A 23022-nucleotide genomic window follows, 5' to 3' on the forward strand; every position below is an offset into this window, starting at 1 on the left:
GAGGCGGCGGCCAGAAAACTCGGTGCAGGCTCAGAGGCCTTGGGAAAAAACCTGCGCCTGCCTTTAAAAAAAAAAAAAAGTTTTATTGACTTTTGCAGATTAAAATGTACAGTATATGCATCCCAATAATTTTTTTACAGATCTTTACTCATTTCCTTATAATTCTTATATTACACACTCTGGTTCACATTGATACATCTATCCGTTTTTTAATGTACCCTTACATGTTTATTCATTTCCTGCTTGTGTATTCATCCATTTTTGTAGCCCTTGCTTCTCTTTATCCATTTGCACCAATTATTCCACAGTCTCATGGTATTCTCTTTCCCTTATTCGCCTTATTTCCCACCGTGGCTTTATCCATTTCTGCACAGTTGTAGATGTTTAATTCCTATTCTATTCACTATATTCTCTCCTCTTCTCCTCTCTTTTCTTCTCCTCCTCTCTCCATTCTATTCTATTCACTATATTCTCTCTTCTCCTCTCTTCTCCCATTCAATTCTATTCTAACCTCTCCACTACTGTATATTCTATTCACGTTGGTAGATGTTTCATTTAATTTAATTCATTCGACTTCCATGCCGCCCAACTCCGACGTTGTTGTCGTCTGTTGTTTTCTGATGGAATCGTGTTTACCCCCCCCCCCCCCGGCCTGCCTTTTCCGGGTTCGGCACCGCCGCTGCGCCTCTCCTTTTTTTCTGCCAAGCCTCGCCAAGCATCCTCCTCCCGCGCCCCAGGGCGCACGGAGACGCGGCTGGGGAAGCGCGCGGGGCGGAGCCGGGCGGGAAGGAGGAGGAGGAGGAGGAGGAGGAAGAGGCGGCGGTCGAGCCGTGGCGTCACGCGGGGGGGGGGGGATGGCTCTCCCATCGCGGCCAAGGCGAACCGAGGGGGCCATGGAGCCCGGCCGGGATGCCGCTGCCGGCTGCCCCGCGCCCCTCTGACCCTGGCGGCGCGGAGACAGCCCGGCAAGCCCGCCATGGAAGCGCCGGCCGCAGAGCCGCGGGGCCCGGGCGCGCTGGGACCGCTGGCGGCGCTCTGCTTGGGTGAGTCGAGGCCAGCGCGGAGCTTTGGGTACCGGGGGAAGGGGGGGGTCCTTCTTTGCACCCGGGGGGGAGAATGGAGGCGCCCCAGGTGTGGGGGGCAGGTGGAGAGATATGGAAAGGTTGGACGGGGGGCGTGAGGTTGTGGGACCCCGCAGGAGGAGGAGGAGGAAGCCCGGGCAGCCGAGGGCGCATCTGGATCCTTTTGCGCGCACTTTCCCATCCGTGGCTCTCTCTCCTCTCCGTCTGGGAGGCCCGGAGAGCCTGGTGCGCGGGGGGGAGGCGCGGACTCTCCACGGGGCAGCTTAGGGAGCTTTTGAGGTCATGCAATCCAGCCCTCCCCCCCCCCAAGCCAAGACACACACGCACACACACACAAGGAGTCCAGGGACATCCTAGGGGGACTCCTAAGGTCATGCAATCCACCCCTCTCTTCCCCCAACCCAAAACGCACACACAAACAGACAAATACACACACACACAAACGCAGAGTCCAGGGACATCCTAGGAGACCCCTTAGGTCATGCAGTCCATCCCTGTTTCTATCCCAACCCAAAACACACATACACACAAACAAACATTCACACACACACACTAGGAGTCCAGGGACATCCTAGGGGGACTCCTGAGGTCATGCAATCCACCCCTCTCTTCCCCCAACCCAAAATGCACACACAAACAGACAAATACACACACACAAACGCAGAGTCCAGGGACATCATAGGGGACTCTTGAGGTCATGCAATCCACCCCTCCCCCCACAACCCAAAACACACACACACCAGGAGTCCTAGGGGACGCCTGAGGTCATGCAATCCACTCCTCTCTCACCACCACCAACCCAACACACATTCACATAAACACACCAGAACTCCAGGGACATCCTAGGGGACTCCTAAGGTCATGCAATCCACCCCTCTCCCCTCCCCAACCCAAAACACACACAAACACAGAGAGAGAGAGAGAGACAAGGAGTCCAGGGACACTCTATGTGAGACTCTTAAGGTCATGCAATCCATCCCTCCCCTCCCCAACATACACACACATGTACACACACAAACACACACCAGGCGTCCAGGATCCAGTAAACCAAAGGTGCAGTTGGAAAGGACCTAAAAGTGCTTTTTTGGAAAGGAGGCTGGTGGTGGTGGGGGGACGGTTGTGCATGACTGCAGCTTCGGCAAGCCGGCGTGTTTTTCCTCGTGCAAGGGCACTGCGGGATGAAGTGACATCAGCTTTGTTTGCCGGAGTGAAGGAGGTGGGTGTTTTTGTCCCCCCCTCCCTCTCTCTCTGGCGGCTTTGGCTAAGTTGCTAGACCTCAGTGAGGAAGGCCAGCCCCGATTCCATTTCACAACAAGTTTGGGGCAGTTTGGGTTAAAGGGAGAGGTTTGATTTATTGCCGATGACATCACAGAAATTGTATTGCTGCTTCTGGGACATTAAAAAAAAAAGTAATCTATTGAAAATTTCCAGATATGAATAATGCATAGAGAAAGCATTTTTTTTTTCCCAAAAACAAAACACCACATTTTTGAATAGATTTTTAGTTAGCTCAAAGGCTGGAAATGCACTTATAAAGCCATTATGAGCTAATAATGCAACTATAAAGTCACTTATAAGCTTACCTGGGAAGCCCATTTAGCTCATTTGGGCTTATTTCTAAACAGCTGTATCAATCCGGGCTATGAGGCAAACATTTAAGTTGTGAGTCTTGTCGCAGGATGGAAAAGGAATCTAATTTAATGATTTCCTGGGCCAGGAAGTCAATTTGTCTGCAAAATTTCACAGCATAAGCCAGAACGTAGCAATAACTTTCTGGTCCTTATAATTATGACTCTTCACGCAAACCTGTTCAATTTGGCATCGCTTTCATGTCTCGGCTCAATTAAAAAAAATTGGGAACCCGTAATAAGAACACATTTTTGGTATGGAGGTATATTTAGAAACATAAAAGATTGACGGCAGAAAAAGACCTCCTGGTCCATCTAGTCTGCCCTTATTCTATTTCCTGTATTTTATCTTAGGATGGATCTATGGTTATCCCAGGCATTTTAAAATTCAGTTACTGTGGATTTACCAACCACGTCTGCGGGAAGTTTGTTCCAAGCATCTACTACTCTTTCAGTAAAATAATATTTTCTCACGTTGCTTCTGATCTTTCCCCCAATTACCTTAGATTGTGCCCCCTTGTTCTTGTGTTCACTTTCCTATTAAAAACACTTCCCTCCTGAACCTTATTTAACCCTTTAACATATTTAAATGTTTCGATCACGTCCTCCCCTTTCCCTTCTGTACTTATTATACATAGTAGCCTATTTGGTTTGATACTAATTTCTAAAAAGCAGCAATGTTATCTTCACAGGCTTTGTTGGCAAGGTTGTATAAACATTTAACCTTTTTAATTTATGCCATCTCTATCTTTAGAAGTTGTAAGAGCTGCACTAACTATTTTAGCAATATCAATGGTGGATAGCAGTTGAGAAATAGCAGGATGCAATGTCCTTTACTATATTTGTTGTTTTATTCTTTGCATTGTTTCCTGTGTGTTTCATTTCCTGTCTTCTGTCCTGCCATTTGCAGTTAACACTTCTTCATTTTTCCAGGAGTTTTGATAGAGAAAAATAGACAGATAGTCTGCATAGCGATAGCAGCCTCAGATTTTGACTTATTAAGTACAGTGGTACCTCTACATACAAACACCTCTACTTACAAACTTTTCTAGATAAGAACCGGGTGTTCAAGATTATTTTGCCTCTTCTCAAGAATTATTTTCCATTTACAAACCCGAGCCTCCGAAATTATAACCGGAAAAGGCAGGGAGAAGCCTCCGTGGGGCCTCTCTAGGAATCTCCTGGGAGGAAACAGGGCCAGAAAAGGTGTGGAGAAGCCTCCGTGGGGTCTCTCTAGGAATCTCCTGGGAGGAAACAGGGCCGGAAAAGGCTGGGAGAAGCCTCCATGGGGCCTCTCTAGGAATCTCCTGGGAGGAAACAGGGCCGGAAAAGGCTGGGAGAAGCCTCTGTGGGGCCTCTGTAGGAATCTCCTGGGAGGAAATGGGCAGAAAAGGTGGGGAGAAGCCTCCGTGGGGCCTCTCTAGGAATCTCCTGAGAGGAAACAGGGCCAGAAAAGGCTGGGAGAAGCCTCCGTGGGGCCTCTGTAGGAATCTCCTGGGAGGAAATGGGCAGAAAAGGTGGGGGAAGCCTCCATGGAGCCTCTCTAGGAATCTCTTGGGAGGTAACAGGGCCCTATGCTTTCCCCAATCGCTTTTACATTGATTCCAATGGGAAAAATTGCTTCTTCTTACAAACTTTCTACTTAAGAACCTGGTCACAGAATGAATTAAGTTGGTAAGTAGAGGTAGCACTGTATTAGTTATCAACTAATACTCTTTACTTGTAAAGAGGAAGCTTTATTTTTTACTAAATAATTCCTTTGAGGAGAAGATGCATTAATGTGAATGAAATCTATAGATTTACTTCTTGGTAAGTGTGAGTAAGAAGAGTGAATTTGACAGGCCGCTTTGTAAGTTTCTCTGTGGTCGAGCACCTCCCAAATGCAGTGTTGATAATTAAGTCCTTGACGCTGTCTGAGCTTAGTGGGTTTTCTTTCAGACATTTCATTTCCAAACTAGGCAATATCATCAGTGTTGATTACCTTGCCGGCAGGCAAATGAAAAACTTAAAAATCCAAATAATTAGAGATGACCCTTGCCATTTATGCTTAATTTAGAGCAGTGACCCACAAATGTTTTGGTTTCAGGAACTTTTGATGTTCTTAAAAATAACTGAGGAGCATGTAGAGCTTTGGTGGATAGGAATTGTATCCATCATCATTTGCTGTATTATAAATTAAAACGGGGACATTTAAAAATATTAAAAATCTCAGCCTGGAGGGTAGAGTCAAGTGAGTAATAAACCTAGACTCTCACAAACAATCAAAATCCAACCAAATTCCATTAGCTCTTTTCTAGCTCCAATTTAGTGCTGCCCATTAGTTGACTAGATTCTTGTGTATGGGCATGAGTAATAATAATAGTAATAATAATAATAGTAATAATAATAGTAATAATAATAGTAATAATAACAGTAATAATAATAGTAATAATAATAGTAATAATAATAATAGTAATAATAATAGATTAGATTTGTATGCCGCCCCCCTCCGAAGACTCTGAGTAATAAATCAGTTTACTTGGAATTAAATGGGTGGTCCCGATTCTTTGCACCCAATGCCAGTTTTGAAAACCACTGATCTATGATAAGTTCCCAGTGGAAATCATTGATACTGGATACCGTTTGGAGCCAGGAGCCTGGAGCTAGAAGAAATTGAACGTGAGGTCAGTTGAGGATATATAAATGTACAGATTTACACATTTTTAGTCTTGGTGGATAAACCTCAGGTGAAAAAAACCCCAGGGATGTAAGCAGCTGCCTCCCCTTCCCCTGGTTTATTTTCTCCTTTCTGCCGTCAAAATTAATGCTATTCTATAAATAGAAATAACAGAAAAAGCCAGAGTCTTTGGGAATAATGTGATGTAGTTTTAATGAAAGGTGCCAGGGCTCTAGGCTATCGTACCATAGCTGAATTTTAAAGGCCTTTTCAGGTCACATCAAACATTCTGCAGAGCTTAAAGAGTTTTGTTGGCTTTTGCCAGTGATACAGGTATGCAGAACCGATAGAAAAATTTTAGTAAGGCATGCAGAACCAGTAGAAAAAAAAATTGCATTTTTTCTTTTCTTTTTCCTTCTGGGCTCTGGGTATGTTTTTCCTATCGCAGTAAATGAGGTTGAATGCGTATAATTTTAGAAGAGCTGTGCGTGTGTGTGTGTACATACACATAAAGTTTATATAGTAGATAATGTATATTTTTGTGTGCTTGTGCGTAATATGTATACATGCATAGGGCATATATACATAGAATTAAATAGTATATATTGGATGTTCAGTAATATGACCAATAAATGTGATGCGTGGCATGATTGGATTGATTAATACATTGGGTTTTTAGCTGTAGTTTTTTAATGTATTAGATTTGTCTTGTATGCTTTGTTTTTATGTTTATTCTGTGAGCCGCCCCGAGTTTTCGGAGAAGGGTGGCATGCAAGTCTAATAAAAAATAAATAAAATAATAATAATAATAATAATAATAATAATAATAATAATAAGCGCAGTGCCAAAGGATCTCAGCGGACATTTGAAAACCATCGGAATTGACAAAATCTCCATCTGTCAATTGCAAAAGGCCGCTTTACTGGGATTGGCAAACATAATTCGCCGCTACATCACGCAGTCCTAGGTGCTTGGGAAGCGCCCGACTGGTGATGAAATACGAAATCCAGCATGGTGTTCTCGTTTGCTGTGTTGTATTGACATAATAATAATAATAGTAGTAGTAGTAGTAGTAGTAAATAGACAGGGAAATTGTATCTCTTTGAGGCGAGAAGAGGCCAGGCACCCTAACGAAAACCCTTGACGTGAGTGAGGCCAAGTTGGCCATCTTTAAGCCAGTCACATGACCTTTAAGCCACCCCTGGTCACATGATCATCAAGCCACTCCCACCTGATCACATGGCTGGAAACCACACCCACAAAATAAGCCACGCTCACAGTGTGGTAGTAACATTTTTTGCAGCCCTTCACTGGCTTTCGCTGACCTATTCAGTATGATTTTTATTAACTTAATAATTTCAAAAAGGATTACAGTAAGGCGGAAGAAAGCAAAACGAGAATATATATAAGTAATTAACATGCCGATAGAAAAAACCATAAAAAACCCCGATGGGGTAAAGTGTAAAATAGCTATATATTAATTAATGATGTAATGTTTTCACAATTTATATGTGTGTTTTTGTTGTTGTTTCATTTGTATTGTTATTGCTTTGTTTTTTTCTTTTCTTTTGTATTGTTTTTAATGTATATAAATTAATAAAAACTATTAAAAAAAACAAAAATAAAAAGTTAAGCCCAAGATTGCTTGTAGCAACACTTTCAAAACACATCCGATATAGATATCTTTTTGATCAATATCTTACGGTAAATGCCACCCTCGTAACGTCTGATTCATGTTTTTTCAAAATAGTGAATCTCTTCCTGACTGGGAAAATTGAGACTGCGGTTCCTTCCTTAGGTAAGATAAATTTCCTTTTTATTATAATTGAAATTTCATAATCTTTTTGGTAATTTATAAGCCCGGATCAGTGTCATGTTAAAAAAAGACGCCCTTTTCAAAATACAGGAAAATGTATCGCGTAAAGACATTGATCAAAAGATAATGCTGAGACATTCCCTGAATGATTTCCTTAACAATTTACTCATTGTATAGTCAATAGAATATTATTATTATTATTATTATTATTATTATTATTATTAATATTTATATTATATTATATTATATTATATTATATTATATTATATTATATTATATTATATTATATTATATTATATTATATTATATTATATTATATTATATTATATTATATTATATTATATTATATTATATTATATTATATTATATTATATTATATTATATTATATTATATTATATTATATTATATTATTATCATCATCAACAACAACAACAAACAACAGAGTTGGTAGGGACCTTAGAGGTCTTCTAGTCCAACCCCCTGCTTAGGCAGAAAACCCTACACTACTTCAGATAAATGGTTATCCAACATCTTTAAAACTTCCGGTTTACTTTTTCTGGGGTCTAGAAACAACAACAGGATAACAGATTTAGAACTTTCCCAGCCTTTTAAAACTAATTTTGGAAAGTAAAATTTAGGTTTAAGGCTTGTGGACTTCAACTCCTAGAATTCTGGAGTTGAAGACCATAACATAGAAACATAGAAGTCTGATGGCAGAAAAAAACCTCCTGGTCCATCTAGTCTGCCCTTATACTATTTTCTGTATTTTATCTTAGGATGGATATATGTTTATCCCAGGCATGTTTAAATTTAGTTACTGTGGATTTATCTACCACGTCTGCTGGAAGTTTGTTCCAAGGATCTACTACTCTTTCAGTAAAATAATATTTTCTCATGTTGCTTTTGATCTTTCCCCCAACTAACTTCAGATTGTGCCCCCTTGTTCTTGTGTTCACTTTCCTATTAAAAACACTTCCCTCCTGGACCTTATTTAACCCTTTAACATATTTAAATGTTTCGATCATGTCCCCCCTTTTCCTTCTGTCCTCCAGACTATACAGATTGAGTTCATTAAGTCTTTCCTGATACATTTTATGCTTAAGACCTTCCACGATTCTTGTAGCCCGTCTTTGGACCCGTTCAATTTCATCAATATCTTTTTGTAGGTGAGGTCTCCAGAACTGAACACAGTATTCCCAATGTGGTCTCACCAGCATTCTATATAGCGGGATCATAATCTCCCTCTTCCTGCTTGTTATACCTCTAGCTATGCAGCCAAGCATCCTACTTGCTTTCCCTACCGCCTGACTGCACTGTTCACCCATTTTCAGACTGTCAGAAATCACTACCCCTAAATCCTTTTCTTCTGAAGTTTTTTCTAACACCTAACTTTAAAGTTGGCAAGTTTGGGGACTCTTGGTTTAGGAGAATTTTTTTTATTTTAAAAACCCCAATAGTTTCTGTGGACCAGCTAATTATTATTATTATTTTAATAGTAGTTGGCTTTGCTTTTGAATTCTGCCTGACGATGAGATTTCTTAACCGGTCATGTTTATTTCTTTGGCTCCCTTTGTGCAAAAAAATCCTTTCCTTTTGGCAGACCTATTTAGGGTATTGATCGTCTCCTAGGAAAAAAAAGCCTGTAACAGCACATTTCAGCCAAGCAAACAAAGAGTTTAGTAAAGTGATAGGAACAGGAATTGATCAGCCTGATGGTATTTTTCTCCGAAAAAAGAAATGCTATGGAGTTTTAACGTTCTGTTTTTGATGCTAATTCCAACAGCCGCTTGTAGTGGAAAACCCGAGCAGCATATGGAACGGAGAGGAGTCATTTATAGTCCTTCATGGCCACTCAACTATCTCCCAGCCATGAACTGCAGCTGGTACATCCAAGGAGACCGTGGCGATGTCATAACTATCAGGTGGGTTGTATAATTTTTTTGAAATGGATAATTAGAACTGCAGAAAAAACAGTTGCCACCAACCTGCCTTCCATACACATCGTGTATACTGCATAAGTCAAAAAGAAGACTGTGAAAATATTTACAGACCCCTCACATCCTGGATATAATTTGTTTCAACTTCTAACTTCAAAACGATGCTATAGGACTCTGCACACCAGAGCAACAAGACACAAGGACAGTTTTTTCCCCAAATGCCATCACTCTGCTAAAAAAACTAATTCCCACAACACTGTCAAATAATTTATTAAGACTGTATTCTTCTTCTTCTTCTCAACCTTACTAGTACCTATCTCTTCCCACAGATGGCTATATCCATGTTGCTTTACAACTTATATTGTTTTTATTGCTTCCTAGTATGATTTGATTAGTAGCCTATGATTATTACTAAATATTGTATCTTATGATTCTTGATGAGAATATTTTGTTTTTTCTTTATATATGCACACTGAGAGAATAAACACCAAAGAAAAATTCCTTGTGTATCCAATCACATTTTGATCCACATCTACCAATGTGGGCTGAGTCTGTCTGTCTGTCTGTCCGTCCGTCCGTCCATCCATCCATCCATCCATCCAACTCCATCCATCCATCCATCCATCCATCCATCCTATAAAATACAGTACCATTTGCTTAATCACCATTCAAAATTTCAATGATGCTGAAAAAAGTGCCTTATGACTGGTCTTCAGACTTACGACAGGATCCCGGCAGGTTCCTCCTCCCTGTACCCCAACCCCCCCCAAAACACCCATCTCTGACGGTCAGGAGACCAAGTGCCAGGCCTTCCAAGATGTGAACCAGGTTTATTTTCCTTCATTCGTATGACTTCTTCTTTTCTCTCCATCTTTTTGTCTCGATAGTTTTAAGAACTTTGATGTGGAGGACTCTCCCAAATGTTCCGTAGACTGGTTGATGATGGGTCCTTCTTCCAAAGGGGAGGACTACAAAGTCTGCGGATCATTTATCCCTCCTTCGTTCATCTCTGCCAGGGACCACATCTGGATCTTTTTCCACTCAGACCCATCAAGTTCAGCCCAGGCTCAGGGATTTCGCCTTTCTTACATTCGAGGTAAATTTTGCTCTGTTTGGTTCATTTTATCTCTGGATAGCACATCTGGGTGAGGGAGTAATTCCTTGCAAGGATAGAAGAGAGAACAATGAACTGGAATAAGCAAACACACCTTAGACCAATGGTTCTCAACCTTTCCAATGCTGTGACCCCTTAATACAGTTCCTCATGTTGTGGTGACCCCCAACCATAAGTCTAGCGCCAGTTCTCCCAACACAGCTTTAAGCTGATTGGGAGGAAGATCAGAGGGACACCCCCACTGTAAATGCCTGATTGGTCGGATTATAAAAATATATATTCCAAGGCACCAGAATTGCTAGGAGACTGGGAGTTCTGTCTGAGGTATGAAAACCAACTGGGTGACCTTGGGCCAATCACCAGGAGCCTGGGAGTTCTAGTTCGGCTTTAGGAATGAAATCCAGTGGGGGAGTGGTCCTAGTCAGAGGATAAGGAAGACATGAGAATAGAAAGTCAGTGGATAGATCCTCGCTATAGGAGATTGCTCAGAAGGTGAGAGGAGTTGCATAGGAAAAGGTATTAGTGTATTGACGTAGCCTCTTTGTGGTGTGATGTCACTTCTAGGAGTATAAAGGCAAAGGATCTTGAGAAATTGGGTGTGGGGATTCAACAAAACTATTCTTGTTGCTGTTAAAATATTTATTATCAAGTGTTGAATTTCTTTTTTATATTTTGGGGGAAGTATTCCTAATAAGAAAAATTCCAGGGTTTTTTCTTAACTCCTGTTTTGTTATTTCCCTTAACCATTTCTCAATAGTACAGTGTTCTCTCGATTTTCGCGGGGGTTGCGTTCCGAGACCGCCCGCGAAAGTCGAATTTCCGCGAAGTAGAGATGCGGAAGTAAATACACTATTTTTGGCTATGAACAGTATCACAAGCCTTCCCTTAACACTTTAAACCCCTAAACTGCAATTTCTCATTCCCTTATCAACCATTTAGATTATTACTCACCATGTTTATTTATTAAAGTTTATTAAAAAATATATTTATTAAAGGCGGACGAAAGTTTGGCGATGACATATGACGTCATCAGGCGGGAAAAACCGTGGTATAGGGAAAAAACCAGGAAAGTAATTTTTAATTAATATTTTTGAAAAACCGTGGTACTGTATAGCCGTTTCGCAAAGTTCGAACCCGCGAAAATCAAGGGACCACTGTATTCCAATATAGGTTGGCTTTGGGACACGTCCACCACTGGTGATAATAGGCGCCAATTTGGTCTTGCAAGTTTCTAACTCATCTTCCTTACTTCGCAGGAAAGGTTGGCCAAGCCAGCTGCCAATCGGACGAATTCCACTGCCTCAACGGCAAATGCATCCCCGTCACTTGGAAGTGCAACTCCATGGACGAATGCGGGGACAATTCCGACGAGAAAAACTGCAGCCTGCCCCCGACGGAGCCCCAGTCCAACCTCTGCCCTTTGGGGACCTTCCAGTGCAGCGTTGCCCATTCCACCAAGTGCCTGTTGAACGAGCTGAAATGCAACGCCGTCAAAGACTGCAGCGACGGGTCCGACGAAGAAAATTGCCCCGATCTCTCGTGCGGCAAGAAGCTCAGCCATTTCTACGGATCGTTCGCCTCGCCGGATTTGTTCCGCCCGGATCGGAACCGGGCCGACCTCTGTTGCACGTGGCAGGTGGACACCCAAGATAACCGCCACGTCCTTCTGCAGCTCACGTTGCAGCTGGGCTACAAGGATTATGTCAAGGTGTACGACGGCTTAGAGGAGAGGGCCGACAAGCTGATCGAGACGCTCTCGTATCGGAATAACAAGCACTCGGTCAGCCTGGAGTCCTCCAAGGGGCAAATGACCGTCTTGTACTACGCCTGGTCGAAAAGCACCGGCCACGGGTTCAACGCCACGTATCAAGTCAAAGGGTATTGCCTTCCCTGGGAGCACCCTTGCGGCGACGAGGAGGAGTGCTACTCCGACAAGCAGCACTGCGACGGGTGGTGGCATTGCGCCAACGGGAAGGACGAGGAGAATTGTCCCGCCTGTCAGAAAAACGAGTACCCCTGCGAAGGGAACAGCGGGCTCTGCTACTCCTTGCTCGACCGGTGCAACAATCAGAAGAACTGCCCCAACGGGTCGGACGAGAAGAACTGTTTCGTGTGCCAGCCAGGGAATTTCCATTGCGGCACCAACCTCTGCATTTTCGAGACCTGGCGTTGCGACGGGCAGGAGGATTGCCAGGACGGCAGCGACGAGCACAACTGTTTGGTGATTGTGCCCCGGAAAGTGATCACGGCGGCTCTCATCGGGAGCCTGGTCTGCGGGCTGCTGCTGGTGATCGCCTTGGGTTGTGCCTTCAAGCTGTACTCCCTGAGGAGCAGGGAATACCGGTGGGTGTTGTGAATGGTCCTTGTCCCGCTCAGGTCATGTCAGATTCGGAAGAGAATGAGCCAGGCCCCCTCTGGATACCCTGTGCATAAACTTACTTGCATAAGTAACAACAGACTCAAACTCAACCCTGATAAGACGGAGTGGCTGTGGATTTTGCCTCCTAAGGACAATTCCATCTGTCCATCCATTACCCTGTGGGGGGGAAATATTGATTGACCCCCTTATTTTTTATGATTGGATTTGTACTGTATTTTATTGTTGTGAGCTGCTCCAAGTCTTTGGAGAGGAGCGGCATACAAATCTAGTAAATAATTAATAACAATAATAATAATAATAATAAACTTAGCCACCCCGAGTTTTCAGAGAGGGGCGGCATACAAATCTAATAAATAATAATAATAATAATAATAATAATAATAATAATATTATTATTATTATTATTATTACTACCACTACTACTACTACTACTACATCCACTGCACTCCACAATCCCCCCGTGGGGGCAGCAGCCCCTCCCTGCCTGTCACATCTATCACTGCTTTTTACCCCCAGAACTAAGGTGGGGCTTTGCTGGCAGCGGAGGCTCTTCTGTCCCAAGGATCAGCCCATAGATTTCCACTGCTCTCCTCTCTTCTGCCTTCTGCAAAACTGTGTGTTAGGCACAGGACCCAGCTGTTCCTCTTCTTCCTCATCGGCCACCTCCAGACATGGGAACTGTTGACTCTCCACCTGAGGGCTGACGGATGACCCAGGCTCTGTCTCCATTCTCTCTTCCCCTTTGGGGCTTTCAGGTTGCCTTGATGCTGACCCTGACTCCCACACTGCCCCCCTCTCCTTTGAGTCGGCTGCTGGAGGGCCAACTGCCGACAGGCCACAACCAGTGATGGTTGTGCTACGTTGCGCTAGCGATTTTCGAGATGCGTTTCGATCAGCTGCTATGTTTCGCTAGCGATTTTCGGGATGCGCAAGCACATGCACATGCTCCCCCACGTGAGATTTGGCTTCTGCGCATGGGCAGCAAGTGAAATCTTGTGTGAAGATGCATGTGCGAGCGAGATTTTGGCAATTTTCGCCGATTCTTTTTGCTTCACCGCATGCACGGAAGCAAAAATATTGTCAAAAATCGCTGAAATCTTGCTTGTGTGTGTGTGTCCTCAGGTAAGAAGCCAAATTTTGCACCAACGTGTGTGCGCGTGCCCGCTGGGCGTCTGCGCCAGCCTCAGAGGCGCACCACTAGTGCCAATGATGGCAGTCCATTGCTGGCCACAACAAAGGAGAAGGCAGAATCTTGAAAAATGAAATACAAGTAGTCCTCAGCTTACATCCATTTGTTTAATGACTGTCGGAAGTTACAACGGAAGTGAAAAAAGTGACTTATGTCTGTTTTTCACACGACCTTTGCAGACTCTCCATGGTTACCTTGGCAACTGGCATTTACTGGCATTTACTGGCATTTTTCCTTTGATCCCGTTTTTAGGGCATTTGAAACCCAGATGACTCGCTTGGAGGCGGAGTTCGTAAGGCGCGAAGCCCCTCCTTCTTACGGGCAGCTGATCGCACAAGGCCTCATTCCTCCCGTGGAAGACTTTCCTGTTTATAATGCATCCCAGGTAAGGCCTTCTGGATAGAATAGAGTAGAGTAGAATTATGGAGTAGAATTAGGAATAGAATGGAATGGAATGGAATAGATATTGGAATGAAGAATAGAATAGAATATAGAATAGAATAGAATAGAATATAGAATAGAATAGAATATAGAATAGAATAGAATATAGAATAGAATAGAATAAATAAAATAGAATAGAATAAATAAAATAGAATAGAATAGAATAGGATAAATAAAATAGAATAGAATAGGATAAATAAAATAGAATAGAATAGAATAGAATAGAATATAGAGTAGAATAGAATAAATAGAATAGAATAGAATAGAATAAATAGAATAGAATAAATAGAATAGAATAGAATAAATAGAATAGAATAAATAGAATAGAATAGAATAGAATTCTTTCAAAAACAAAAATTCATGCAAGAATCTTTTAACAACCATCTCACTTAGCAACAGAAATTTCGGGCTCTAATTGTAGATCGTCAATCGAGGCCTACCTGTAAATAGCATGTTTGCAAAGCCTTAGATTAACAGAGCTGGTACCTTATAGGTCTTCTAGTCCAACCACCCACCGAATCAGAAGACCCTACACCAGTGATGGTGAACCCATGGCATGTGTGCCACAAGTGGCACGCTGAGCCATATCTGAGGGCACGCGATGTCAGGCCGAAGCCATCGTTTGAGTTAGAGAGTTGAGTTGTGTCAGAGTTCCACATGAAGTGTTGCCCTATGTCAGCTCCAGTGCGCTGATGTTCAGCTTTATTTGCTTGTTTGTTTGTTATCTATTTATCTATCTATCTATCTATCTATCTATCTATCTATCTATCTATCTATCTATCTATCTATCTATTTTTATGCCACCCTTCTCCTTAGACTCAGGGCGGCTTACAACATGTTAGCAATAGCACTTTTTAACAGAGCCAGCCTATTGCCCCAATAAACAGGGTTCTTTTCAGCCGTTTTTCGCTCTCCTCAGGTTTCAGGAGGCTTTTCTGAACCTGGGGGTGGCAAAAAACAGCCCAACGGGCCTACCGGAAGTCTGGAGGATTCAGTGAGGCCTGTGAACATGGGCATTGCATTATGGGTGTTGGCACACGTGTGCATATTGTTGAATGCGTGCGCACCCTTTTGGCACCCAAGCCCAAAAAAGGTTCACCATCACTGCCTTACCCAATTTCTAACAAAATGGCAGTTCAGTCTCTTCTTAAAAGCCTCCAATAATGAAGCTCCCGCAACTTCTCTTCCATTGGTTGATTGGTCTCACTTTTTTTTCTTTTTCTTTTTAAATTTTTTTAAAATTAATTTTTAACAAATGTATATTACACACAACATAAAACAGTGCATAGTGAAATGTGCCCACCACCCAGACACACACACATTCCCCACCACCAAATCGGGGGTGTTTCTTATATAATCCACTTGACCCAAGAGCAATATATCTATTTACATATTATCCAAGAGCAATATATCTATTTACATATTATCCAAGAGCAATATATCTATTTACATATTACCCAAGAGCAATATATCTATTTACATATTATCTATTTATCTATCTATCTATCTATCTATCTATCTATCTATCTATCTATCTATCTATCTATCTATCTATCTATCTATTTTTATGCCACCCTTCTCCTTAGACTCAGGGCGGCTTACAACATGTTAGCAATAGCACTTTTTAACAGAGCCAGCCTATTGCCCCAATAAACAGGGTTCTTTTCAGCCGTTTTTCGCTCTCCTCAGGTTTCAGGAGGCTTTTCTGAACCTGGGGGTGGCAAAAAACAGCCCAACGGGCCTACCGGAAGTCTGGAGGATTCAGTGAGGCCTGTGAACATGGGCATTGCATCTTCTTACCTTGTCCCACCGTCTCATCAGTTGTCCCAACTCAGTTTCATTATCCGAATTTATCCTTTTATCCATAATTTCAAATTGAATATGGTCCACCATGTACCTATACCAATTTTGCATTGTCCATTTTGTCGCATCCTTCCAACCCAAAACTATTACTGCCTGAGCGCTTTCTATTGCTGCGTTTTTTATTTCTCTAAATTCTCCCATCGCATGTTGATTGGCCTCACTGACAGAAAATTTCTCCTTATTTTTAGGTTGGATCAAAATTAGAGTTTTGATGAAACTCACCAGGGGAAAGATTTAATTTTTTTTTTTTTAAATCTTTGCAGGCTTCCGTGCTGCAGAACATCCGAACGGCCATGAGGCGGCAAATGAGGCGCCATTCCTCAAGGCGCAGCTCTTCCCGCCAACATTTGGGCAGACTCTGGAACAGATTCTTTCACAGGCCGCGAGCGAGAGGCCAGGTCCCGCTCTTGCACACGGCACGTACCTCCCAGACGGTTCTGGGGGACGGCATCCTGAACTGCACAGACGGGGCGCCTGCGGAAAGTCTCCCGGCTTCTCCTGAAGAGGCCTGTGGCCCGCCTGGAGGCCTTTCCGAACCTGGCAGCAGCCCCTTGGCCTTGGAGGCGGAAGCAGCGGAAGGCCCGTCCACCGAGAGTGCGCCAAGCCCTTGCCCAGCCGTTTCACCGGATGCTGAGGGCCACCACAGCTGCATGGCCGAAGCGGCCCCCGAGGGCAGACTCGCACAAGCCGGCAAGGCGGATTCAGGAAGAACATTTAGGGACCCTTTGTTGGAAAGAGTGACACCAATTCACCAACGGGGCAGGGCGTCGCGTGGCAGGACAGCTGGAGACGCCAGACATTCTCAGCTGCTGAGGGAAGAAACGCCTCACGCGACGCCCTTAAAAAACTGGGACTCTGGGTACCTTGAAAGCCCGGGAACCCTCCCTCTTCGGGGGGAACACCAGCCCAGTGGTGACCCGCACTCGTGTCACGAAGAACCTTTCGGCATTCACCCTCCTCGTTGCCATTCCATGGAAGTGCCAATAGCCGCCTCCCCTCTCCCAGCCCGTGAAAGTAGTCCCAGCGATGACGAGTCTTTGTTGGTGTGCTGAAGGGTCATGTTCGCGGGCCCTCAGGAGCCCAGCCTGAGCTCACGCGCTCCGACGCCAGGCAAATGGCGCAGGTCCCATAATCCACATCCCAGACGCAATGACACCGTGGGGCACGTCACCTCGCTAGCTCCCCGGTGCTGTGCGTGCCATGGTAGGATACCCCGCCCTCTGCCTACACCCCGCCCCCACATCTCCTTGGTCTCTTTCTTTATAGCAATTTTCTCTCTTCCCCACTTTTGGTTATAAATGGGCCGAGATGCATAGAGCAGTGTTTCCCAACTGAGGCAACTTGAAGATATCTGGACTTCAACTCCCAGAATTCTGGGAGTTGAAATCCAAATATCTTCAAGTTGCCAAGGTTGGGAAACACTGGCATAGAGGATAAATATAGTGGCTGACTGGCTGGCTCTGTGTACAAATCCCCCAGGGAACGGACACCTGCCTCTCGGCCGGTGGCTACTGAAGACAACCTCTTGTTGTCCTAGTTGTGATGCCCACAAACGGAAGGATTGCTTACAGAGAATGCGAGTCATCTGGAGAAACAGGATCGAAATGTGTGCTGGAGAGGGGGGAAGGTATAAAAGCTGGTGAGTTTTTGGCCGACCTAAAAGAAGAAAGTTGAGTCGGATGTCCAAGTGCCGCCTCTATGTTGGTTGAGGCAAGCAGGGTTCCCTTGGGTCCCTTTTGTTGGGGGTCAAGGGAAAGAGAGGGTCTTGCCTTCTCTTTCTGCTGAAGATCCCCATGGACAATTGGTGGGCCACTGTGTGACACAGAATGCTGGACTTGATGGGCTTTGGCCCGATTCAGCATGGCTCTTCTTATGTTCTTATGTTAAAAATTCAACGGGAGAAAAAAAAAATCAAGTTCCATGGGCATCATTCGGCCTTTGGAGTGCTTAAATCTGGTCCGCGGAGCCGTCCTAAAAACAGCGAAGGGCCGGCCCATGTGTGGGCCCCCCGAGCTCCGTTTTAAGCTGCAATGGCCTTCTACAGCCTTCTGCCAGTGAAAACGGACCTCAGGAGGCTGCAGGATATTAAGATGGCCCTGCACAGCCCTGCCTCACTCACTTCCTCCCCCCAAGGTCAAACACAACCCTGATGCAGCTCTTAAATCGAGTTTGATACCTCTATTCTAGGTCATCGTGTTGACCAACCAGCTGCCTGGGGAAGTCCACTAATCTCCTAGCAGATGGCCTTCAGAGGTAGCCCCACTGCCATCAAAGCTAATAGCTGTTGATCCCCAACACTTCCACCAATGGGTCCAACCATTTTTGAAGCCACCCGGGCATCACCGCTTTGGATAGTTGCTGCAGTTCTTCTACTGTTTTCATTATTATTATCCAGGGAGACTTTTTTTTGTCCCTTGACTTCCCAATCTGCAGTTCAGAGTGATTCCCTCTCCAGGTTCACAGAAGTGACCCCATCCAGAGGTCCCCAAGCTTGGCAACTTTAAGACCGGTGGACTTCAACTCCCAGAATTCTCCAGCCGGCGATGTCGGCAATGGAATATATTTTGTGGATAGGAAAACTAGGTTGCTTGTTGTAGTCTTCGGCAGCATCGGTCAGTGCTCTCTTGGTGTTTTCCCATCCTTTCTTTAAGGTTTCCATCCATTCAGCAGGGGACATGGAAGTGGGTGCTTCCGTAGGTGGTTCCGGCATGAGAATGAATTCTTGACCACTGGTGACTCAGTGTTGCTGTGGAGGGCATTGTTATACGCTACTTCTACAAATGGCAGCAGCCCCCACCCAGTCGTCTTGTTGGTAATCTATATATCAACGGAGGTACTGCTCCACCATCGCATTGACCAGTTCTGCCGCACCGTTGGTACTCGGATGGAAAGCCGAGCTAAGTCCTTGCATGGATCCAATCACGTGTATGGACTCTCTCCAAAACTTGGCGGTGAACTGCACCCCTCTATCATAGGAACATAGAAAACTGATGGCAAAAAAAGACCCATTTCCTGTATTTTATCTTAGGATGGATCTATGTTTAAATTCAGTGACTGTGGATTTACCAACCACGTCTGCTGGAAGTTTGTTCCAAGCATCTACTACTCTTTCCGTCAAATAATATTTTCTCACGTTGCTTCTGATCTTTCCCCCAACTGACCTCAGAATGTGCCCCCTTGTTCTTGCGTTCATTTTCCTATTAAAAACACTTCCCTCCCAAACCTTATTTAACCCTTGAACATATTTAAATGTTTCGGCCATGTCCCCCCTTTCCCTTCTGTCCCCCAGACCAGTGTTTCCCAACCTTGGCAACTTGGAGATATTTGGACTTCAATTCCCAGAATTCCCCAGCCAGTGAACGCTGGCTGGGGAATTCTGGGAGTTGAAGTCCAGATATCTTCAAGTTGCCACGGTTGGGAAACACTGCTCCAGACTATACAGATGGAGTTCATGAAGTCTTTCCTGATACGTTTTATGCTTAATACCTCCCACCATTTTGTAGCCCGTCTTTGGACCCGTTCAATTTTATCCACATCTTTTTGTATTGAACTGAGCTGAACACAGTATTCCAAATGCGGAATGCTGGCTGGAGAATTCTGGGAGTTGAAGTCCACCAGTCTTAAAGTTGCCAAGTTTGAAGACCTCTGCCCCAACCCAACATAGTTCACCTGCCGCTGACCCCTGGCTCCATGGACGCAAGTTGAAACCGCTGCTGTGAATTAAACCCTCTCTTTTCTTTGTACCTGTCTGTAAAATGGGTTCCTTCCGCTTCTTCAGGTGTGAGCTTTTCTACAACCCAGTCAGAAGCTGTAAGAGGCAGGGCTGGTTGACAGAGCAAGCATGGGGCCTGCGCTGTTATTACCGGGACTGCTTAAATGAAAAAAAACCCAAATCCAATTATTGCCAGTTTATAATATTGGTCTACACTGGGTAAAACTCTGATGGGAAAACCAAGCCCTTCTTGGCTGCACTTCTTTTATTTCTTTTAAAAATAAATAAATAAAAGCTTCATCCATTTGCTTGTTTGTTCCTTTCGTGTTAAAAGTCAAGAAATGCCCAGGATTATCAGCGGTTCTGTTTGGTACAGAAGAAGAAGAATATTGTATTTTATTACTGTATTTTTCAGAGTATAAGTGTTGTGGTTAGCTCTGGCCCAGCTCCTGCCCCAAGGACTGTGGATGTGGGGGAGACATCCACATGCTGCAGGCCTGTTTTGCCCCTGGTGGAATCTGATGGTGAAGGCTCCTCTGACCAAGAAGACATGAGTGACAGGGAGGAGAGTGTGGCAGACAGCTCAGAAGGAGATCAATTATCTAGCTCCTCCTTGGATTCAGAACAAGAGTTAATGATATAGCCACGCATGAGGAGAGCGATGCATAGGCAACAACAACTGAGAGATTATTATCAAAGAAAATGAGGCCACCTGTGGTTGGGTGGGGCTGTGGTGATTAGTGAGGCTGCTATAAATAGCAGCCTGTGGGTTTGGCCATTGTGGAGGATTATCTGATGGTTGTGTTTTGTACCTGCTTTGCTGACTTTGACCTTTGTGTGCTGATTTTTCCCCACTTTGAAACTATACCAGAGCAAAGAGTGTTTCACTTTGTGAAAGAAGAAGGACTGTGAATTGCTAAGTATCACAGAACTGATAAGGGAGTTGTACAAATTACCAGTTTGTTTGGAGACGAGTGCTCTTTGCTATACAAAAAGAGTGCTTAGTTTATTTGAATTTTCGTTATAAAGAACATTGTTTTGAATTTTCAAAAGTGTGTGTGTCTGAAATTGTATCTGCATTTTCGGGAGGATTATACCAGAGAGCTCGACAGAACAATAAGACACACCTTTTTCTCTCCCTAAAAGAGGCTGATAATTTGGGTTCATCTTATACTCTGAATGTAGCTTTTTTCCCCCCAGCCCTAACTAGCTGCTAACAATCTTCCCAGCTCTTATCCTGCAGGCTCTTTCATTGTTTCTCTCTGCAAATAATATTTTCCAAGCCCTAAGTCTTTGGAGGTTTTTTTTCCATTGCTTTACTTGCTCTGGATGTTTCTTTCCAACCCTACCCAGGTGCTAACAATGTTCCCAGCTCTTACCGGCTTGCAAGCTCTTTCATTGTTACTCTCTGCGAAGAATGTTTTCCAAGCCCTAAGTCTTTGCAGGATTTTTTCCATTGCTCTACTTGCTCCAAATGTTTCTTTCCAGGTGCTAATGATGTTCCCAGCTCTTACTGGCTTGCAACTTCTTTCATTGTTACTCACTCCAAATAAAGTTTTTTTAAAGCCCTAACCAGGGGATAAAATAATGTCCTGAAGCTCACCAGACTAAGGACGCTAGCCAGATCAATACCTGGTAAGCAGATTCTTTTTCCTATTTTCCTTCCCCCAAACTAAGGTGCATCTTATACTCCAGTGCATCTTATACTCCAGTGCGTATTATACTCCGAAAAATATGGTAGCTGTTACATTGCTATAATAACAAGCCAATGTTTTGAGATTGTGGGTTGGATCGAATGTCACATTCAGTAACAATTGTAATGCTGGGTATGATGCTTCAATTTCGCCGATTTAATCTTGTATCTTGCATCCCCCTTTCATCTCTGTATTTTCTGAGAAGAGGCCAATTTGAAATGTTGGGAAGGTTGGATCATTTCTGGCGTTGCATTTGAGTCCTGTCAATTGTCTTACGAGGTTTTCCTGGTGTTCATTGGAGAAAGAACTCATCAAATGCAAGGGTACTGGCCTTTAAAGAATGAACAAACCCTTGCTTCTATAAATTGGAGGCATCAACAGAGTATAATTTGTGCAAAATCCTTGGATGCAACCCTCAGGGATTTTCAAAAGTAATTTTGAATTTTAAAAGATGGAGAAAAATACTTAGCTACAGAAAAGGAGAAACAGTTTTTCATTGTACAATTTTGCATGATGATATGGGCCTATTATGTAATGATGATGGTGATTGATGATGGTAATTTAAAAATTTCCAGAAGCTGGCAAAAGGACAAACCTTACATCACTTCAGACAAATGGTCATCCAACATCTTAAAAACTGGAAGTTTGGAGCATTCACAACTTCTGGAGGCAAGTTGTTCCCTTGATTAATGGTCGTCACTTTCAGGAAATTTCTCCTGGCCAAAATTTCTCACTTTTAGCCACCAAAGTACTTAAAGGGGATCCATTGTGAAAATTTTTTTTTTTGAGAACCACTGAAGTACAGTGATACCTCGTCTTACAAACGCCTCGTCATACAAACTTTTTGAGATACAAACCCAGGGTTTATGATTTTTTTGCCTCTTCTTACAAACTATTTTCACCTTACAAACCCACCACCGCCGCTGGGATGCCCCACCTCTGTACTTCCGTTGTCAGCGAAGCACCCGTTTTTGCGCTGCTGAGATTCCCGTGAGACTCCCCTCCATGGGAAACCCCACCTCCGGACTTACGTGTTTTTGTGATGCTGCAGGGGAATCCCAGCAGGGGAATCCCAGCAGCGCAAAAATGGGCGCTTCGCTGGCAACGGAAGTACGGAGGTGGGGTTTCCCAGCAAGCGGAGCCTCAGTGAAATCACAGCATTGTAAAAACACAGAGGCCCGGAGGTGGGATTTCGAGGACTTCGGTGTTTTTCCATGCTGTGATTTCACTGATGCTCCCTTCGCTGGGAAACCCCACCTCCGGACTTCCGTTGCCAGCGAAGTGCTCGTTTTTGCACTGCTGGGATTGCCCTGCAACATCACAAAAACACAGAAGTCGGGAGGTGGAGTTTCCCATGGAGGGGAGCCTCAGGAGAATCCCAGCAGCACAAAAACGGGCGCTTCGGCTGGCAAAAGGGGTGAATTTTCGGCTTGCACACATTAATCGCTTTTCCATTGAGTCCTATGGGAAACATGGTTTCCTCTTACAAACTTTTCACCTTAAGAACTT

General features: G+C 43.9%; 1 protein-coding gene across 1 annotated transcript; it reads left to right on the forward strand.

Moving 5' to 3' along the window:
• The first annotated feature begins 913 nt into the window (after positions 1–913).
• On the forward strand, positions 914–19413 carry LRP3 (LDL receptor related protein 3). Its single transcript, XM_070760327.1, has 7 exons — positions 914–1043; positions 7117–7164; positions 8967–9105; positions 10008–10216; positions 11491–12577; positions 14056–14188; positions 16371–19413. The coding sequence occupies exons 1-7, from the start codon at positions 977–979 to the stop codon at positions 17157–17159; spliced, it is 2472 nt and encodes an 823-aa protein (XP_070616428.1). The 5' UTR covers positions 914–976; the 3' UTR covers positions 17160–19413.
• Positions 19414–23022: the final 3609 nt, after the last annotated feature.

Source organism: Erythrolamprus reginae, chromosome 9, assembly GCF_031021105.1.
Source record: "Erythrolamprus reginae isolate rEryReg1 chromosome 9, rEryReg1.hap1, whole genome shotgun sequence".
NCBI classification, from domain to species: Eukaryota; Metazoa; Chordata; class Lepidosauria; order Squamata; family Dipsadidae; genus Erythrolamprus; species Erythrolamprus reginae.